General features: G+C 45.0%; 1 protein-coding gene across 2 annotated transcripts in view; it reads right to left on the bottom strand.

Moving 5' to 3' along the window:
- The window catches only part of ADHFE1 (alcohol dehydrogenase iron containing 1), a 34,241-nt gene that overhangs the window by 14,703 nt on the left and 4,231 nt on the right, over positions 1 to 15,307 (bottom strand). Inside the window, exons 2-9 of one of the 2 annotated variants that reach the window (XM_007448478.1) lie at positions 12,807 to 12,844; positions 10,956 to 11,002; positions 9,604 to 9,657; positions 9,066 to 9,220; positions 8,723 to 8,919; positions 6,913 to 6,990; positions 5,205 to 5,310; positions 1,736 to 1,888 (exon numbers count right to left, since the gene is read on the bottom strand). In XM_007448478.1, coding sequence (XP_007448540.1) covers positions 1,736 to 1,888; positions 5,205 to 5,310; positions 6,913 to 6,990; positions 8,723 to 8,919; positions 9,066 to 9,220; positions 9,604 to 9,657; positions 10,956 to 11,002; positions 12,807 to 12,844 — 828 coding nt within the window. The remainder of the gene's footprint in view (positions 1 to 1,735; positions 1,889 to 5,204; positions 5,311 to 6,912; positions 6,991 to 8,722; positions 8,920 to 9,065; positions 9,221 to 9,603; positions 9,658 to 10,955; positions 11,003 to 12,806; positions 12,845 to 15,307) is intronic. The other variant, XM_007448479.1, reaches the window with a different exon arrangement.

Here is a 15,307-nt window from a genome sequence, read left to right as displayed (position 1 = left end):
AGGGAAAGATCTGGAAAAAAAAAGAAATGCTACTCGATAGGAAGAAAAATTAGGCAAGTTATTCAAATGACACCTTGTCTTCTAGACGAAAACCAAAGGGAAACATATTTTCTCATCAACAGTTTGAGCAAACGCATAATAAATATGCTGTCAGGCTGCTCATGGGATAAAAGTGCCAGGGGAAGAAAGCACTGACCCTTGGACTATGAAAGCTGCTCAAGAAAAGTGCCCTGAGACTCATTCTTCTTCTTCACTTGTCAATGACCTTGACCGCGGCTGTGAGTGGACTCAGAGTAAACACACACTCAGAAGGCCCAGGGCCCGGGCTGGTTTGCTGAAGTGAGTCCCTGTCGCCTGGGGCTACTTACTGGCCAAATGAGCCGCCCAGACATCTTTCTCTCTGTGATACCACCCCAAATCGGACCCACTGGAGACCTCTTTTGGTATCTGTGGAAATTGCACATGTTATTTTAATACTTATTACTGTGGACGTGGGATGTTGTTGTAGGACAAGCCTTCACTTGCTCCATCCCTCCTCAGTGTCACTTTGGAAAAGCAAATTCTCAAAGGCCCCTTTCAGATCCAGCTCAGCCTTCCTGCTCCCGGGCTTGGAAACCCTGCCCCAGGGAGGAACCCTAAGACAGCCAAGGGCACCCCTTCCCGCATGGTTTTTTGTGATCCTGCCTGGAGTAAGGGTTCTTGCTATGAAATAAAAGTGCCACAGCCTTCCTTTCATCTGGAATAGTTAGGCACGTGTGTCTCTTTCCAAAACCCAGTGTTCGTTCCTTATTCCCAGATAACAAGGTGAGATAGCAGGTGATGGAGCTTCAGCCTCTCTTCTATCCATTTCGCCCGCTCACCTCCCACAGCTGCCATGCCAAGCCTTGTGTCCCCGTCAGACACCTGGCTGGCCGTCATCTGCATCCGCTTCTACCCACACAAATCCTCCCTGCTGGGCTCCGAGCTGGAGACAGTTCTGTGTCCCTCCCCTACCTCTACTACAAAGTGCTGTCCTAGGCCCCTCTCCCTCCAGGCCGGAGGAGGCACCGTGCTCACATCTAGTCCTAACCTGCCCGTTCTTGCCCTCCGCTGTGTATAAATACAAAGGGGAGTTCGACTTTGCACAAGTCTTAATGTCTCAGGGATCAGTTTTCATCTCTAAGTATATCTGTGCTCTCTCTCAAGGGTCTATTATGGCTATTTCATGCATAAATCTTTCCAAACCTTTTAGGAATCTTTTCAGGAAGGCTTTCATATCTCCCAGGACAGACATCTCTACACATTTATTTCTTAAATTGAGTTCATGTGCGTTTGCTCATGGGTCCACCCCGTGTGCCTCTGGACAGGGCCTGATGGGGCAGGGCCAACATCTATCTCATCTGTGGTTCTCATTTCTGCCCTTGGTAGCCAGATCTCAAAGGACATCTCCCCTCCCCCAGGTTTGGTTTTGAGGCTTTGATGAATAAACCTTCTACCTGCATCCTTCATAAATTAGAGGCTCCTATGTTGTCCCCTCATGATCTTTGCCTTTTCATATCAAAGGATCCAGTTTTCATCTGTCCTCATGGGGCTCCCTCCAGAGGTTGCTGATCTCTGGTGCTTCTGTATGTACAATGACTGACTTTTTTTGGTGAGCAGGCTAGCTCAGGACATTTCAGGATCTGGTGCGCCACATTTCACGTGAAGGTGGAAAGTGATTTTTCTGTTCTGTTTCCGTCCCCTCTGGGCGACATACCTCTTCAGATACTTAGCAACGATCCTCAGTGCGTGGACTGCCCAAATGTCACTGATGGGGTTGCTGCCCTGGTAGGCTGGCCGAGTGATGGGATTTGCAGGGCAGGGGCTCCGCATGTGGTACGGGAGGGCAGTGTAGGACTCCAGGGCATGACTAACAAGGAATATTTAAAATACACAGTTGAAAGCATCCTTTTCCTCCTTTCCTCCATTCAGATCACAAACTGTCTCAGAATGCTCGGTACTCACTCCCCTGTGGATATGCTCTGTAGTGCTGATAATCACAACTCATCTCACTAATCAGCCTCTTGTCCACGACAGTCATTGCTTATTATAGCAATTAACACAGTGAAGTTGACATTAACAGCACTACAGTGTTTTTGACCAGTATGTATAAGATTACATATGGTCCCTTTCTAGTGCCAGTACATCTTTATGATGTTGAATTTTTAAACATTTAAGTCATGAAGAAAAGCACTGAATCTGAAAAATGACTTCCTTCTAAAGTATATTTACCATTTTATACCTTGCATTGATCAAACACCATATTACCCATCCAAGAAGGGTCATAGTTACACTAGCCTCCTATAAGAGTACAGTGCAGTGGGTCGGCCCCCCTGATGTAAATTCTGGCACCAGACTTTCCCACTGTGGGCCTGAGGGGAGTCACCATCCTTCCTGTGATTCTAAGATGAGGATAAATCATAGTATGTCTTTCTTCATGGTGCTGCTGTGAAAATTAAGTTCACATATGTAAAGTACCAGCACTTTGTAAAACTTATCATTCACCATTATTATTAATTCTTGGCCTGAACAAAAAATCTAATTCTTTCTTCTTACATGCTCTAAATTCAGGGTTGGCTGTTTTAAGAATAAAGCATCAGAGCTTCCTTTACCTACTGGCCTGCCATGAATTCTAGCTAATTGACTGCAGAAGATGAGAATAACCACAATCATCTAGATGAACGATTTGTTGGGAACACAGTATAACATGAACTACTTTGTGCATGAGTTATAGTTTTCAGTCTTAGAATGGAGAATTTACTTTCTTCTACATGTGTGAAGCAGATAACATCTTTTGAAAAAGTATTAGAACTTCAAAAAGAATTAGTTGGTGGACAAAAGCTATGGGTTTGTGGTTCTAAACAGGAAATCTGGGCAAGGCAAGAAGGAGGTGTCCACGTGGGGTGGACGGGGTGCTGATGAGCCCACCAAGGTGCAGAGTTAAACCTCTGCCCTGCTGTGCATCTTGATTCTGGGCACAAGATCAGATCTGTCTTTAAGGGGCAGATTCACTGAGCTGAGCTCACAGAAACTGTGTGTAAAACCTGGAAGTCTGATTATTGATTTATAACAAGAAATATAACTGCTGAGGGGGACAGACAGCTGAGTCTTCTAGGTATCCATTCTCCCTATTGGCAAGTCTGTGGATGCCCAATTATGGTCAGAAAGCCCATGGCGCTTTCTGCCTCTAAGGGGAACTGCCTCTAAGGGGAACTGCCTCTAAGGTTGAATACATGGGTGTGTCCATCTTCAGAACAGGCTGCTGGGCCTCAGGGGCAGACTCCTCGGGCCACGTGCGCTCTCCCGTGGTCAGTCCTTGGAAGAGCCGCTGCCATCCATCTCCTTTCTTCTGAGCCCACTCCCTGCTTTTACTGACAGCAAAGCCTTTGGGTCTGTGAGTCATTCATTTAAACATGACTGCTTTAGTCTGTTATGTGTTTATTATGCAGTTCACAGCTAGGGAGGGTAATCTTATTTCCAAGTTATTAGAGGACAACTCTTCAGAGTACTGACAACATTGACCAGGATGGAGTTGGACACAGTTTTCTCCAGTCTCTTGGCGGGCAGTGTAGTGCAGTAAGAAAAGCAGACCATGGACTTGGGTAGACCTGGATGTGAATCCTAACTCTGCTGCCTCCTGCTTGTGTGAACTTCACTCGACAGTTGTTAATTGAGTACCGATGATGTGACAGTCCCTGTGCCAAGGAGTAGGGATGGAGAAGCGCATAAGATGGTCCTGTCCTTGCCAGGCCCGCAGTGCAGTGAGGGAGACTGGCGTGTGAAGAGTGGTGTCTCCGAAGCAATGCACAGGCCCCCAGTGGGTAAGAGCAAAGGACAGGGTGGTTCTTAAGGAGAGGGGAGGGGAGGGGAGGGTCAGCAAAGGCTCCGTCAATGGCAGAATGCCCAGTGGAAAGTGAAAGAAGAGTTCTCCAAGCAGATAAAGTGCTCAGCACTGGGGACATTCCAGTGACTTTGGCTTTCAGACAGTAGGTGTGGAAAGGCAATGACAGACTTGTAAGGTAGAGGGGTGTGTGTGTGTGTGTGTGTGTGTGTGTGTGTGTATCAATGCCCGTGTGTATGCACGGTGGTCATACTGCATTCTGGAAGCTTGTTGAGGCCAGTATGGAGGACAGACAGAAGGACTGTGGGATGCAAGCAGGGAGACTGATAAGGAGATTGGATACTGTCCAGGCAAGAGCTGGGGCAGGCCTGAGCTGAGGCGGGAGCACATGGGAGAGACTGAGTCGGACAAGAGAGGGGCTCTGTGGCTCGGTGCGGGCACGCGGCGAGGGAGAAGTCCATACTGGGTCCTGCTGCTCGCTAAGGTCGGGGACCCAGGAGGAGAAGCTGTGAGGGGTTGGGGGCGGATTGAGAGGATTGTAAGATTTCATCAACTTCAAGATGCCATGCTTTATAAGATGCACCATTAAAACAAAAAAAGTACCACTGAGGAAGAAAACCATACTGCCATGCCACAGATCCACAGATATGCCTTGATTTCAGAGATGTTAAAATGAGAAGAAATGTGCATGTGCATATGGGTGGAATAGGGTCTTTTGGGCCAGGTGAATGTGGAGCACCCGTGGGTCCCCGTGATGCCGCTGGAATGCAGGGCCCAGAGCTCGGGAGCGAGGCCTGTGGCAGAAACACTGATGAGGGAGCCATCAGCACATGGCAGATGAAGCCCGGGGAGCATGTGGTGTGACTCTGGGCAAGCTGCTCAACACCTCCAGCCCAGTTTTCTTTTCCGTGTGGCACAGAGCTGTGGTGAAGTGATGATGCGTGTGAAGTGCCGACAGCGAGCCCTTCCAGCTCCGGCGGTGGGCGCTGCCGCCCCTGCTGTGTGCCTGAGGCTGCAGCCCTGGCATCCCCTGGCTAGTGCAGCAGAGGCAGTGCTCTGGGTCTGAGATGCTGCCTGCCAGCTGCTGCTGCTCCTCTCCCTGTGTCCCCGTGGCTGCAGCTGTGGCTGGGCCGGTCCATCCTAAACAGCAGGTTTGTGGCTCACCTAGGACCTCACCTCATCTTTACAGCTTTAGCTTTGTCACTCAGGAAAGGGGATAATGACAGCCAAAGCCAGCGCTGTTGTGGAGCACAATCAATGAGTGCTTAACAAGTGCTTTCAGCAGTAAAATACTGCCCGTCAACCGAGTACCGAAAGAGCCCCTGCAGGTGGCACGGGTACCTACCAAAGCACATCGAAGCCACTGTTGGCGATCACCCGCTCAGGCATGTACAGGGTGTGCAGAGGATCGATCAGGCCCAGTGTGGGTTTGATGGCTCGCGAAGCAATACCTAAGGCAGGGATTTTCAACAGAGGCTATAGGTACGGACACAATTTTAAAAAAATTAAATAACTTTAGGGTAACAAATTATCCTAAAAAAATTAAAATATGAGGGCTTCCCTGGTGATGCAGTGGTTGAGAAACTGCCTGCTAATGCAGGGGACACGGGTTCGAGCCCTGGTCTGGGAGGATCCCACATGCCGCGGAGCAACTGTGCCCGTGAGCCACAACTACTGAGCCTGCGCGTCTGGACCCTGTGTTCCGCAACAAGAGAGGCCGCGATAGTGAGAGGCCCGTGCACCGTGATGAAGAGTGGCCCCCACTTGCCGCAACTAGAGAAAGCCCTCGCACAGAAATGAAGACCCAACACAGTCAAAAATAATTAATTAAAAAAATACACCATAAGTCTCCAGATCTCATTAGCCTTTAAAAAAAAATTAAAATATGAGATAAGATTCATTCTCATATAGGGAGGCAGCAGGGAGCAGCGGGAAGAGATTTGGGGTCAGAAACCAGGTTTTTCAGCGGCCGAAGCCCCTTGCAGTTTACACGAGCCACTATACCCATGTCTTCCCAGCTCCAGGTTGAGTGACGTCATCTGCTATGGCGGAGTACTTACACCGCACAGGCACTCCAAATCAGGCCTTATTTACTCATTAAGTTCTGGAGAGCTGGTTTACTAGCAAACCACTGGTTTGGGTCCTTGCTCTGTGATTTGCTGCACGTCTTTGGTATGTGTCTGGGCCTTTCTGAGTTCTCGGTAAGATTAGACTCTAATAACACAGGGCCTCCATCCCTCCTGGAGCTGTTGTAAGGATCACAGTAGACAATACGATGGGAAAGTCTTTAAAAAAATTGAGGTAGAATCTAAGTGTTGTTTTCTATTATTATTATCATTAACAACGTCAAAGGATAATGTAATTGAAAAAGAGAAGTTACCATATATGTGCAGTTCAATGCCAATCTATTCCAATACGAAGGCCTGGAAGAAGGCTATTGAACCAGACTCAAGAAGAGGGACATTTCCCTCACATTAGCTGAGAGTCAGAGAAGAAGACAGGACAAAGATGACAAAGAAGGTAGAAAGCAGAATGGTGGTTACTTGGGAATGGGGCTGGAGGGATTGACTGGGAAGGAGCATGAGGGAACTTTCTGGAGAAGTGGGAATGTTTTGTATCTTGACTGGGGTGGTGGGTACCTGTGGTATATATTTGTCAAAACTCATCAAACTAGACTCTTAAAATGTATACATTTTATTATATAAAAATTACACCTCAATGAAATTGAGTTAGAATGTAAAAAAGATGTCTAAGAAGGGAATAACCATTTATCACTGATCTATAGTCACTAACTTGGGCAGAAAAATGACCAATTAAGATTCATGGCATTTCAATAAGCTTTTGTAGGTAATTCTCAAAAACAAGTTTATTAGACTGCTTCATATTTTTTATATGTATGTGGGAAAAGAAAGAAAATGTGTGTAGGTACATACCCTTTCCTTAACTCTGTAACTCCTTGAATTTTAAATATTAGGGTTAAAGAAAAGGGGGTGGAGTTAGTTGAAAGGTAAGAGAGAGAATTTAAAAAATTATTTTATGGGCAAAGTTCTTACCAGTTTTTACTTTCAAGCGTTCGTAGTCAAAAATGGCAACTCCAGTAGTTTCACTCCCAGTTCCTGAGGTAGTTGGGACTTGAACAAAAAAAATGTCAATTTTAATAAAGCATCTAAATAAAGGTCAGTGGAGATAATTAAGTCTTAGGAAATAAGGAGCAAGGTTAGAGGAGAAAGCTTTGCTGCCCTTGTTTGCTCACCTGATGTCTGTATTTGTATTAACATGCATGTATGCTTAACGTGTATGACTGTGTCTACATTAACATGTGAGTAACAGGTCTGATGCCTGTGTTGGCATTAACATGCCAGCATCCGTGTTTAACATGTGTGATGGCAGTGTCTGCATCAATACGCATGCATGTTTAGCATGTATGGTGTCTATGTCTGCATTAACGTGCATGTAAACCTAACATGTACGTGCACTTGATATGTATGCATGATGCCTGTATCTGTGTTAGCACGTATGTTTGATGTCTGTTTTGGCACTAACATGTATGTATGCCTAATATGTATGCATGATGTCCATGTCTGTATTATACACGTGTGTTTAACATGTATGTGTGATGTCTGTTTCTGTATTAACAGGGAGGAGTTCTGGGAGCCTCGGGCTCCTCTAGCGTCAGAGCTTAAGCAGCTGCCGTTGGGAATTCAAAAGCAGGCCTCTCGGCATCTCTGGGAAGAAAACTTGTATTTGCCGTCTCTAAAAGACATCTTTATTCCCTCTTGGCAGCAAGAACAGTAACACTCTGCCTTTGCCGGACTCTGCGGTTTTGTAGTTCTGTCAAGTTTCTAAACTTTACTAATCACCCCTCTGTGTGATGCTGACACAGTTTCACCAGAGGGTTCCATTTGCCAGACATCAATTATGCTGCCCCCTGCTGATCACTCATTCACGTCAAAGCAGTTCATCTGCTGTCAACTCACTCCTGCCCCATCACAGGGCCCGTTCACAGTGGGAGTAGGAGAGCGGGAGGAGAGAGAGGACAAGACTTTACACTGATATTTTCCTGGGGGTGGGGGTGGTGGGATGAATTGGGAGGTTGGGATTGACATGTATACACTAATATGTATAAAATAGATAACTAATAAGAACCTGCAGTATAAAAATAAATTAATTAAATTAAATTTTTAAAAAACCCCTGATATTTTCCAGCTAGAACATTTTAGCTGTAAGACTTTAGACAGTGATATGCTGACAGCCATAAAATGGGAGGGAAGACAAGACAGAAAGGTCCCAAGGTCTGTGTGGAACAGACAAGCGATCCTAATTTGGATGTGCGTGTCTGTGAAAGGTAAGAGAGAGCCACAGAGCAGGTGTCGCCCAGGGTGGCGAGGCCACGCTGGCCACATGTCCCAGGGCAGAGACAAAGCCCCAGGTCAGCAGAGGGGCCATTAGGTGGAAGAAAGGGTTGAGTCAACATCAGAAAAATAAAAGGGAACGTTCCCCTTAAACTCCACAGTGGCTGGCAAAGTGGGACAAAACCGAGAGGGGCTCAGAAGACAAACCTGCCCACAGGAGGATCTAATAATCTATAGACGATGACCTTCCCTTCTCTTCCACATAGTGACTTCATAGCTTAACTCTGCAAACTTTCCTACTAGTGACCCAAATTTTCTCTGTCTGTGCAATAATGAAAATCAGAATTTTAAACATGAATGAATTGCTCTCTGTTTCGATCTCCAAACAAGGTACTGTATGGAAATGAAGAAATCAGGAAACTTTGGAAAACATACACCCAAAAATTACTGGCTTGTGTCTTTCCTGAGGCCTTTTGCCAGTTGCAAAATAAAAGAGACAAACAGTCTTTACCTGCAATCAGAGGCTTAAGAGGCACAGTCACAGGCTTTCCCTTCCCAATGGGGGCATTGACGTAGTCCAGGAAATCAGAGTCAGGGCTGGATGCATACAGATTAGCGGCTTTGCAGGTGTCTATGGTGGAGCCGCCACCCATGGCCACGTAGGCATCAAAAGCTCCCCTTCTGGCAAATTCAATAGCTTCCATGAAGCTTGGAGAAGGGAAAATAAAGGCCATATGTCGGGTTTTTCAGAAATAAATTGCCCAGCCATTAAATAAGGCCTGGGGCAAGTTTCAATCAACACTGGTATATGTTGACTTCTGCTTAAAGTAAATTTAACGACAATCAAAGAATACCTTCTATCGGTTGGTTCCACCCTCACATTATCATAAACCTTAAAGTTTATGCCATTCTTCACGAAGGAATCCATCACTGTCTGTACAGGAGGGAGTTGGGAGAGGTTCTTGTCTGTCATCAAACAAACATTTTTAGCACCCATGTTTTGTAGGTCCTACAATAACAAAAATAATGTATAAGTTAGGTTTGATTACACTAGATGCTTCTGGCAAACTTAACATTGAGTCCAAAACAAAAGACTCAACTGCTGTCAATTTGTACTTGTTTTAAAATATACAGGGACTTCCCTGGTGGTGCAGTGGATAAGGCTCCGCACTCCCAATGCAGGGGGCCTGGGTTTGATCCCTGGTCAGGGGACTAGATCCCACATGCATGCTGCAACTAAGAGTTGGCATGCCACAACTAAGGAGCCCGTATGCTGCAACTATGACCCGACACAACCAAATAAATAAATAAATATGTTTAAAAAAAAGCCTAAATAAAATGAAATCAATGTAACGTTTATAGTAGAAGACTGTAGAAATCTTAAATACTTGCCATGCCCACTTCCTTTGTAACTCCTGCTCCATATCTAATATTTGAAACAGCCATCTGAAAATAAAAAAAGATTTAGGTGGTGGGTGTTTAGAGAGTTGGTCATTTCACTTCTAAAACCCTGAAATGGTTCCGCATTGTCTAGAGAATAAAGTATATATTCCCCAGCATGACCTTCTAGGTCATCGCATCTGGCCTCACACTCATCATACTTCTTTAAGCAAACGTTGGCTCCAGTCACACTGGAATTATGTATTTTTTCCCAAATATATCATAATCTCTCAATTGTTCCCTCAGCTTGAAATGCTTGCCTCTTCTTGCCTCCACACTTAAATGAACAAATATCTTATTTTCCAATGTTAATGTTGTTATCTTTGTGTATTTTTAGTGCCTTCATTCACTCCTCCAACCATTCATCTATCCAGCCACCCTTGCATGCGTGTATCCATCCATCCATCCATCCTCCCATCCAACTAACGCTACTGAGTGTCTGCTATGTTCCAGGCATGTGCTAGGCTCTGGTAACACAACTACGAACGAGAGAAACATGACCTCATAAAGTTTACAGCTGAGAGAAGAGCTTTTATACCAATGCATGATGGGTCGCTTTTGGCCTGAAGACATGTTTTGTTTGATCGATGTTTGATCGATGTTATGTTTAAATTTCTTCTTCTCTTTTTTTTTCTTGGTTTCGATAATGACTCTTATTATCTAATTAAAAATAAAAAGCAACGTGACCATCTGGATTTCTATCTCTCTTGAATAATTGGGCAGCACCGGGCTGCATTCCAGTGTGCCTGCAATCACAGGGGGCTGCGGGCAGGCTGCACCCTTGAGATGGGCCTGTGCTCTCAGCAAACTCAGCACCATCCTCACCCAGCCTGCTCCTGGAATGACTAACTGTCAGGCCTCTGGTCACATTTTAATTTATGACCCCTGAACTAGGAGGAGACAGGGATTTATACAAATAATTATGTAATTACAGTATGATTAAAAATTCATCGGAATTAACTGTTCCGTTATTCTTGCTTCAACCGATTACTTGCACCTCTTTTGGGGTTGTTATAATTACAAAACTAAAGAAGATTTATCATACAAGTTGGAGAGTTCGTAGAACTGGGAATTTGCTCTATTTTAATGGCTGTACAGAAAACAGTATTCTACACATTACTCGTGTTATCAGAAGATTTATATCCATTATCCTGACAAAGTACTTTGCTAAATAGGTGCTGATAAAATAACGTTAGGGAACATCTATTAATAACAGACTTCAAATGAGATAATAATGCATTAGTAAAATACTCTGATTGTATTTCTTTCAAGTCATTCATAAAAGAAAGAATGATTAAATCTACCTCAAAGGCATAATCTGTTGTTTTCCCAGGAGGTGAAAGTCCAGGAGCTAGAAATGTAAAAATTAGCATCAGAGTAGGCCTCAAAAACAGAGCAAAAGTATTGTCATTTGATAGTGAATTGGATTTTTAGCAGTGAATATAAACATTTCCCTTGAAGCCTTACCTAAAATACATTTTTCAGGTTTCATTGTTGCCTATTAGATTAAAATTAAAACCTGCATTTTAAGAGAATGTAATGCTAGCTTGATGCAGATTGTGTGAAAATAAAGTTACTTAAAATCTTTTCTCCTTTGAAATTAAAATATACTTTTGAAAATATAATGTGTAAAAATCCACTAGAAAAAAATCCTCTAGACTCTAGAGTTCAATTATTATTAGGGAACAACTATTAGTAAATTCATTAATTGGAGTCCTGCTTACACTTCTTATAGCAACTGTGATAATTTATTTAAATTAAGATTTTCTCTATGGGGGGTACTTCTCACAGTGAGATATTTATATTTCTCAAGCTTATACATGTAAACTATTTAGTTTTCTTTGGGAAATTTAAAAATTTTTATAAACTGATATTTCTTTACAAAATATCAGGTTTAGTTATGGCAAAAATGATTTTCTGTTATATTGGAACAATACGAGGGTTTTATCTTTGTTTTCATCTACTTATTTTTATCAGTCTTGACCAGTTATAAGATTGAAAAAAGTCTACAGAACAATTTTTACTACCATTTTTTTTTTTTTTTTACAAGACAAAGAGACCACAACAGGACAAAAATCTACCTTTGGCAAGGGTATCCTTAATCATAATCCAAATTTCTTTGATCTCAACAGGCTTTAAAGAAATAATCTATTACTCCTGTTACTAAAATTTAGGAAAAGACATAAATTGGATCCTAGAAAACACTGAGATTATCTTTCTCTAAATTACTAATTTTATAGCCCCAAATAGGAAAATTACTGATTCTTTGTTGAAATCAATTAAGATTTGCAGAAAATCAGCTGAAGACAAAATTCTGCATGTGTCCATGAGGGCCTGGAAGGCACCGCATGCTTCTGCTTAGTGGATGGCTGTTAATGACTTGTCGGGGGAGGTCCCTTGGCTGGTCCTGAAGGGTGAGTCACTCTCTAGGCAGGAAAAAGCCCTCAGTTAGTTACTCTATCTGTTCTAATCCCAACAGGCTCCTTTGTGAGTTTCTGCTTAGGATTCTGTGTGGGCAGGCCCCTCCCTTCCATCCCTTACCACTGTTTAGATTTGACCTTTTCTCCTAAGAGGTGAAATCTGTTTTTGTGTCAGTATAATTCATGTGACATTCTGAGGACACGTTGACGCTATAATGAGCTGCCCACTGCTCTGTGGACAATGGAGTTGGTAAGAATTAAGATGTTTGTAGGAACTGAAAACTTTTGTCATTTTTAATTATTAAGAAATAGAGTGTTATTTTAAAAATTGATCCAAGCAATTTTTTTTTCTTCTGGGAACCACATTGTTCTTCAGACTCTTCTTTGGGGATGTATTAGAACCTTTCAGAGATTTCATCTTGATTAATTCTGTTTGATGAACTCAGACAGCCCTAAAATCCTATTTGTGTCACCTCTTTTAGCTTTGGCAAATAATTCTGTTTAAAATAGAAAGACATTGTAAATAGCATTAAATATATATTTGAGCCAAAAACATAATCAGCAGCATACATTCAGCTGAGATAGTATAATTAGAACTGCATACTACCAATTTCAAGTGAAAATTTTCACCAATCTTCCTATCACATGCCTTGATTCTCTTACTTTACACTTTGCCCAAATGTATTACCAACAGTGGAAACTGAAATTGTGGTTAAACACAAAATGTATTATTACCTTGGGAGTAAGTATGAGAATGACTTGGGCACTGGCATCTAGGGAAATGAAAAGAAAAAATAGCATGAAACCAGAAAACCAGAATATAAGAATCCTTAAAGTAACACACATTGCATTCTGGTCTTAAGAGGCTATCAGAGTAGTAGCTACAGCAAACACCCCATGATAGAAAAAGCCAGAAATCACCATGGACAAAAAGTTGACTCGGAGTCTTTTCATCATTGTAGGATCATTCTTTCACATATTTCTCAAGCTATAGTTAAATGCGGGGAGCTGGGATGAGCGCTCTGGGGCTACAGGAAGGTTTAATGAAGGGTGCTCCGTCCCCGTCCCCACCGGCAGGCCAGGCGAGGCCCCGGGGCGGGCGCTGGACTCCCTCCGGCATCGCCCGAGGGCCTCTCCGGCCAGGCACCCGAGGCCTCGCTGTGCGCTCTCCCAAAAGACTTCTGTCCCCTTCCCGCCTTCATCAGGTTGATTCCTGGCGGCCGCTGCCGCCTCGGGACCTACATGGACGCAGCAACTCGCAAACCCATTCTGGCAACTCCGGGGGACGAGAGGAACCGGCGCAGAGAGCTATAGGACTGAGGCCTTGGCTTTTTGCTGGCTGTCCACTGGAGACTGCCCTCAGTTCCTAGATGGCACTTGGAATTCCTGGGTCAGCAAGGCCACTTACTTCATCAAGTCAGCAAGGAGAGTCTCCAGAGCGAACCTGCTAGCAAGATGGAATCTCATTATAACGCAAGGCGTACACAGAGGAAGATCACGTGAAGGCACAGAGAGAAGACGGCCGTCTACAAGCCAAGGAGAGAGACCTCAGAAGAAACCAACCCCGCTGACACCTTGGTCTCAGACTTCTAGCTTCCGGATTTGTGGGAAAATAAATTTCTATTGTTTAAGCCCCCCCCCCCCAAAAAAAAGATGGGGTCTCAGCTCTTCCTAGGTTAGGAGCTTTGGCCAAATTGACCCAGTGTTAACTACTCGCACCTCATCCCCCCCTCCTTCTCCCCCGGAACTTTCCGTGTTATTTTCCCGTTGTCTTCAGGGTGTTTTAGTCTTTCTTCCAGCAGGCTTTGGGCCGTTTCGTCCGGAAGCCCTCAGTGGGCCTGCAGGCCACCCTGGTCATCACCTCGCGCCTCCGTCCCTTCTCGGCTCCGCCTGCTCGGCCCCTCCCCGGCCCCACCCTCCGGGTCCGCATAAATTACTGTCACACCTACTGTCACATCTGTCACCTTCTTCTCGCCGAATCCCTCACCCCGGCCCAGTTCTCAGTCTGCTCCTCTACGGATTTCCCACGCCCTCCTCTTTCGAGACTTTCCCTCCCTTAAATAACCTCCGTATCCCTTCCTGTCCTGGTCGCCTCCGATTTCTTGGACGGTCTCTTCTCTGGCTTCTCTTCCTGCTGTTGGCCACCCGACTGAGCCTCGCAAAAGGGGTTGATGTTTCTCTCTATTGCCCAGGGGACCCTGTCCCGGTGGGTCCAGTAGGTACGTGCGTGCATACCACCCCCCTGCCCCCCGCCTGCAAACTTAGAATGAACACATCTGAGAGGGGAAAGGGGGAAGGAAGGAAAAGTGTTAAACACAATGACTGTCAAGATCTCAAAAACTGTGAATTAAGTGAAAACGGGCGTGGGCGGGTGTGAGCGCCACCATGAGCCGAGGCTGCCATCTGGTGGGCACGGCTGAGAACGCCACGTGGAATTGTTTCCCAAGAGCATCCCGGCGGGTCTGAGCCATTTGCCGGCTCCCGCAGGAAAACCGGCATTAGGCAAGGCCCTGGCGTTGTCCTTCACAAGGCACTACTTTCGAGGTCTTTCCCTGCTTTACGCCCCTCCAGGACAAGAAAAGAGACTCAAAGGGAAGGGGAAATCCAAACTTGAAGCTATCCAACACGAAGGACTGTGGGAGCACCCATCCCCCTTCTCTTTTTATTATATATTTTTCAAGTTTTCAGGCTACCTCAATTCATCATTCCTACTCCCTAGTTGTGGTCTGAATCCCACCCCCTCTTGCTTTCTTGGGACCTCCATCTGTTCTGTATGTCCTAGCCTCTTCCCCCTTACTTGATCCTTGTCATCATAGTTAAGAGTTTCATGCTTAAAACTCTCAACCTCTTAACCCCTCTGGCTTGCTTGCTCTCCTCTGGTTCTCTCCCCCTCGCCTACATCCACTGACTCCATTTCCTTTTCTCCCACGCATCCTTGGGCCCCTGAAATCTGCAGCGTTAGAGCGAGGCTCTTATCTACCCACCATCTGGCTCTGGCACGATTATTCTGGCTTCCCTCCTGGTACTATTAATAAACTGGCCACACTCTTAGCAAAGGCCAACCTCTCCCCTGTGCACTAAACGTCAGCCCTGCTCAGCGACTCAAAACATCACTACCAACAGTTCTTCCTTTCTTCTCCTGCATCATCAAAATCCCCCTCCCCCCAGGGGCTTCCCTGGTGGCGCAGTGGTTGAGAGGCCGCCTGCCGATGCAGGGGACACGGGTTCGTGCCCCA

This window comes from Lipotes vexillifer, unplaced genomic scaffold (genome assembly GCF_000442215.2).
Source record: "Lipotes vexillifer unplaced genomic scaffold, Lipotes_vexillifer_v1.1 scaffold815, whole genome shotgun sequence".
NCBI lineage: Eukaryota > Metazoa > Chordata > Mammalia > Artiodactyla > Lipotidae > Lipotes > Lipotes vexillifer.
The sequence above is the reverse complement of the archived record's forward strand: the minus strand, read 5'-3'. Positions and strand labels throughout refer to the sequence as shown.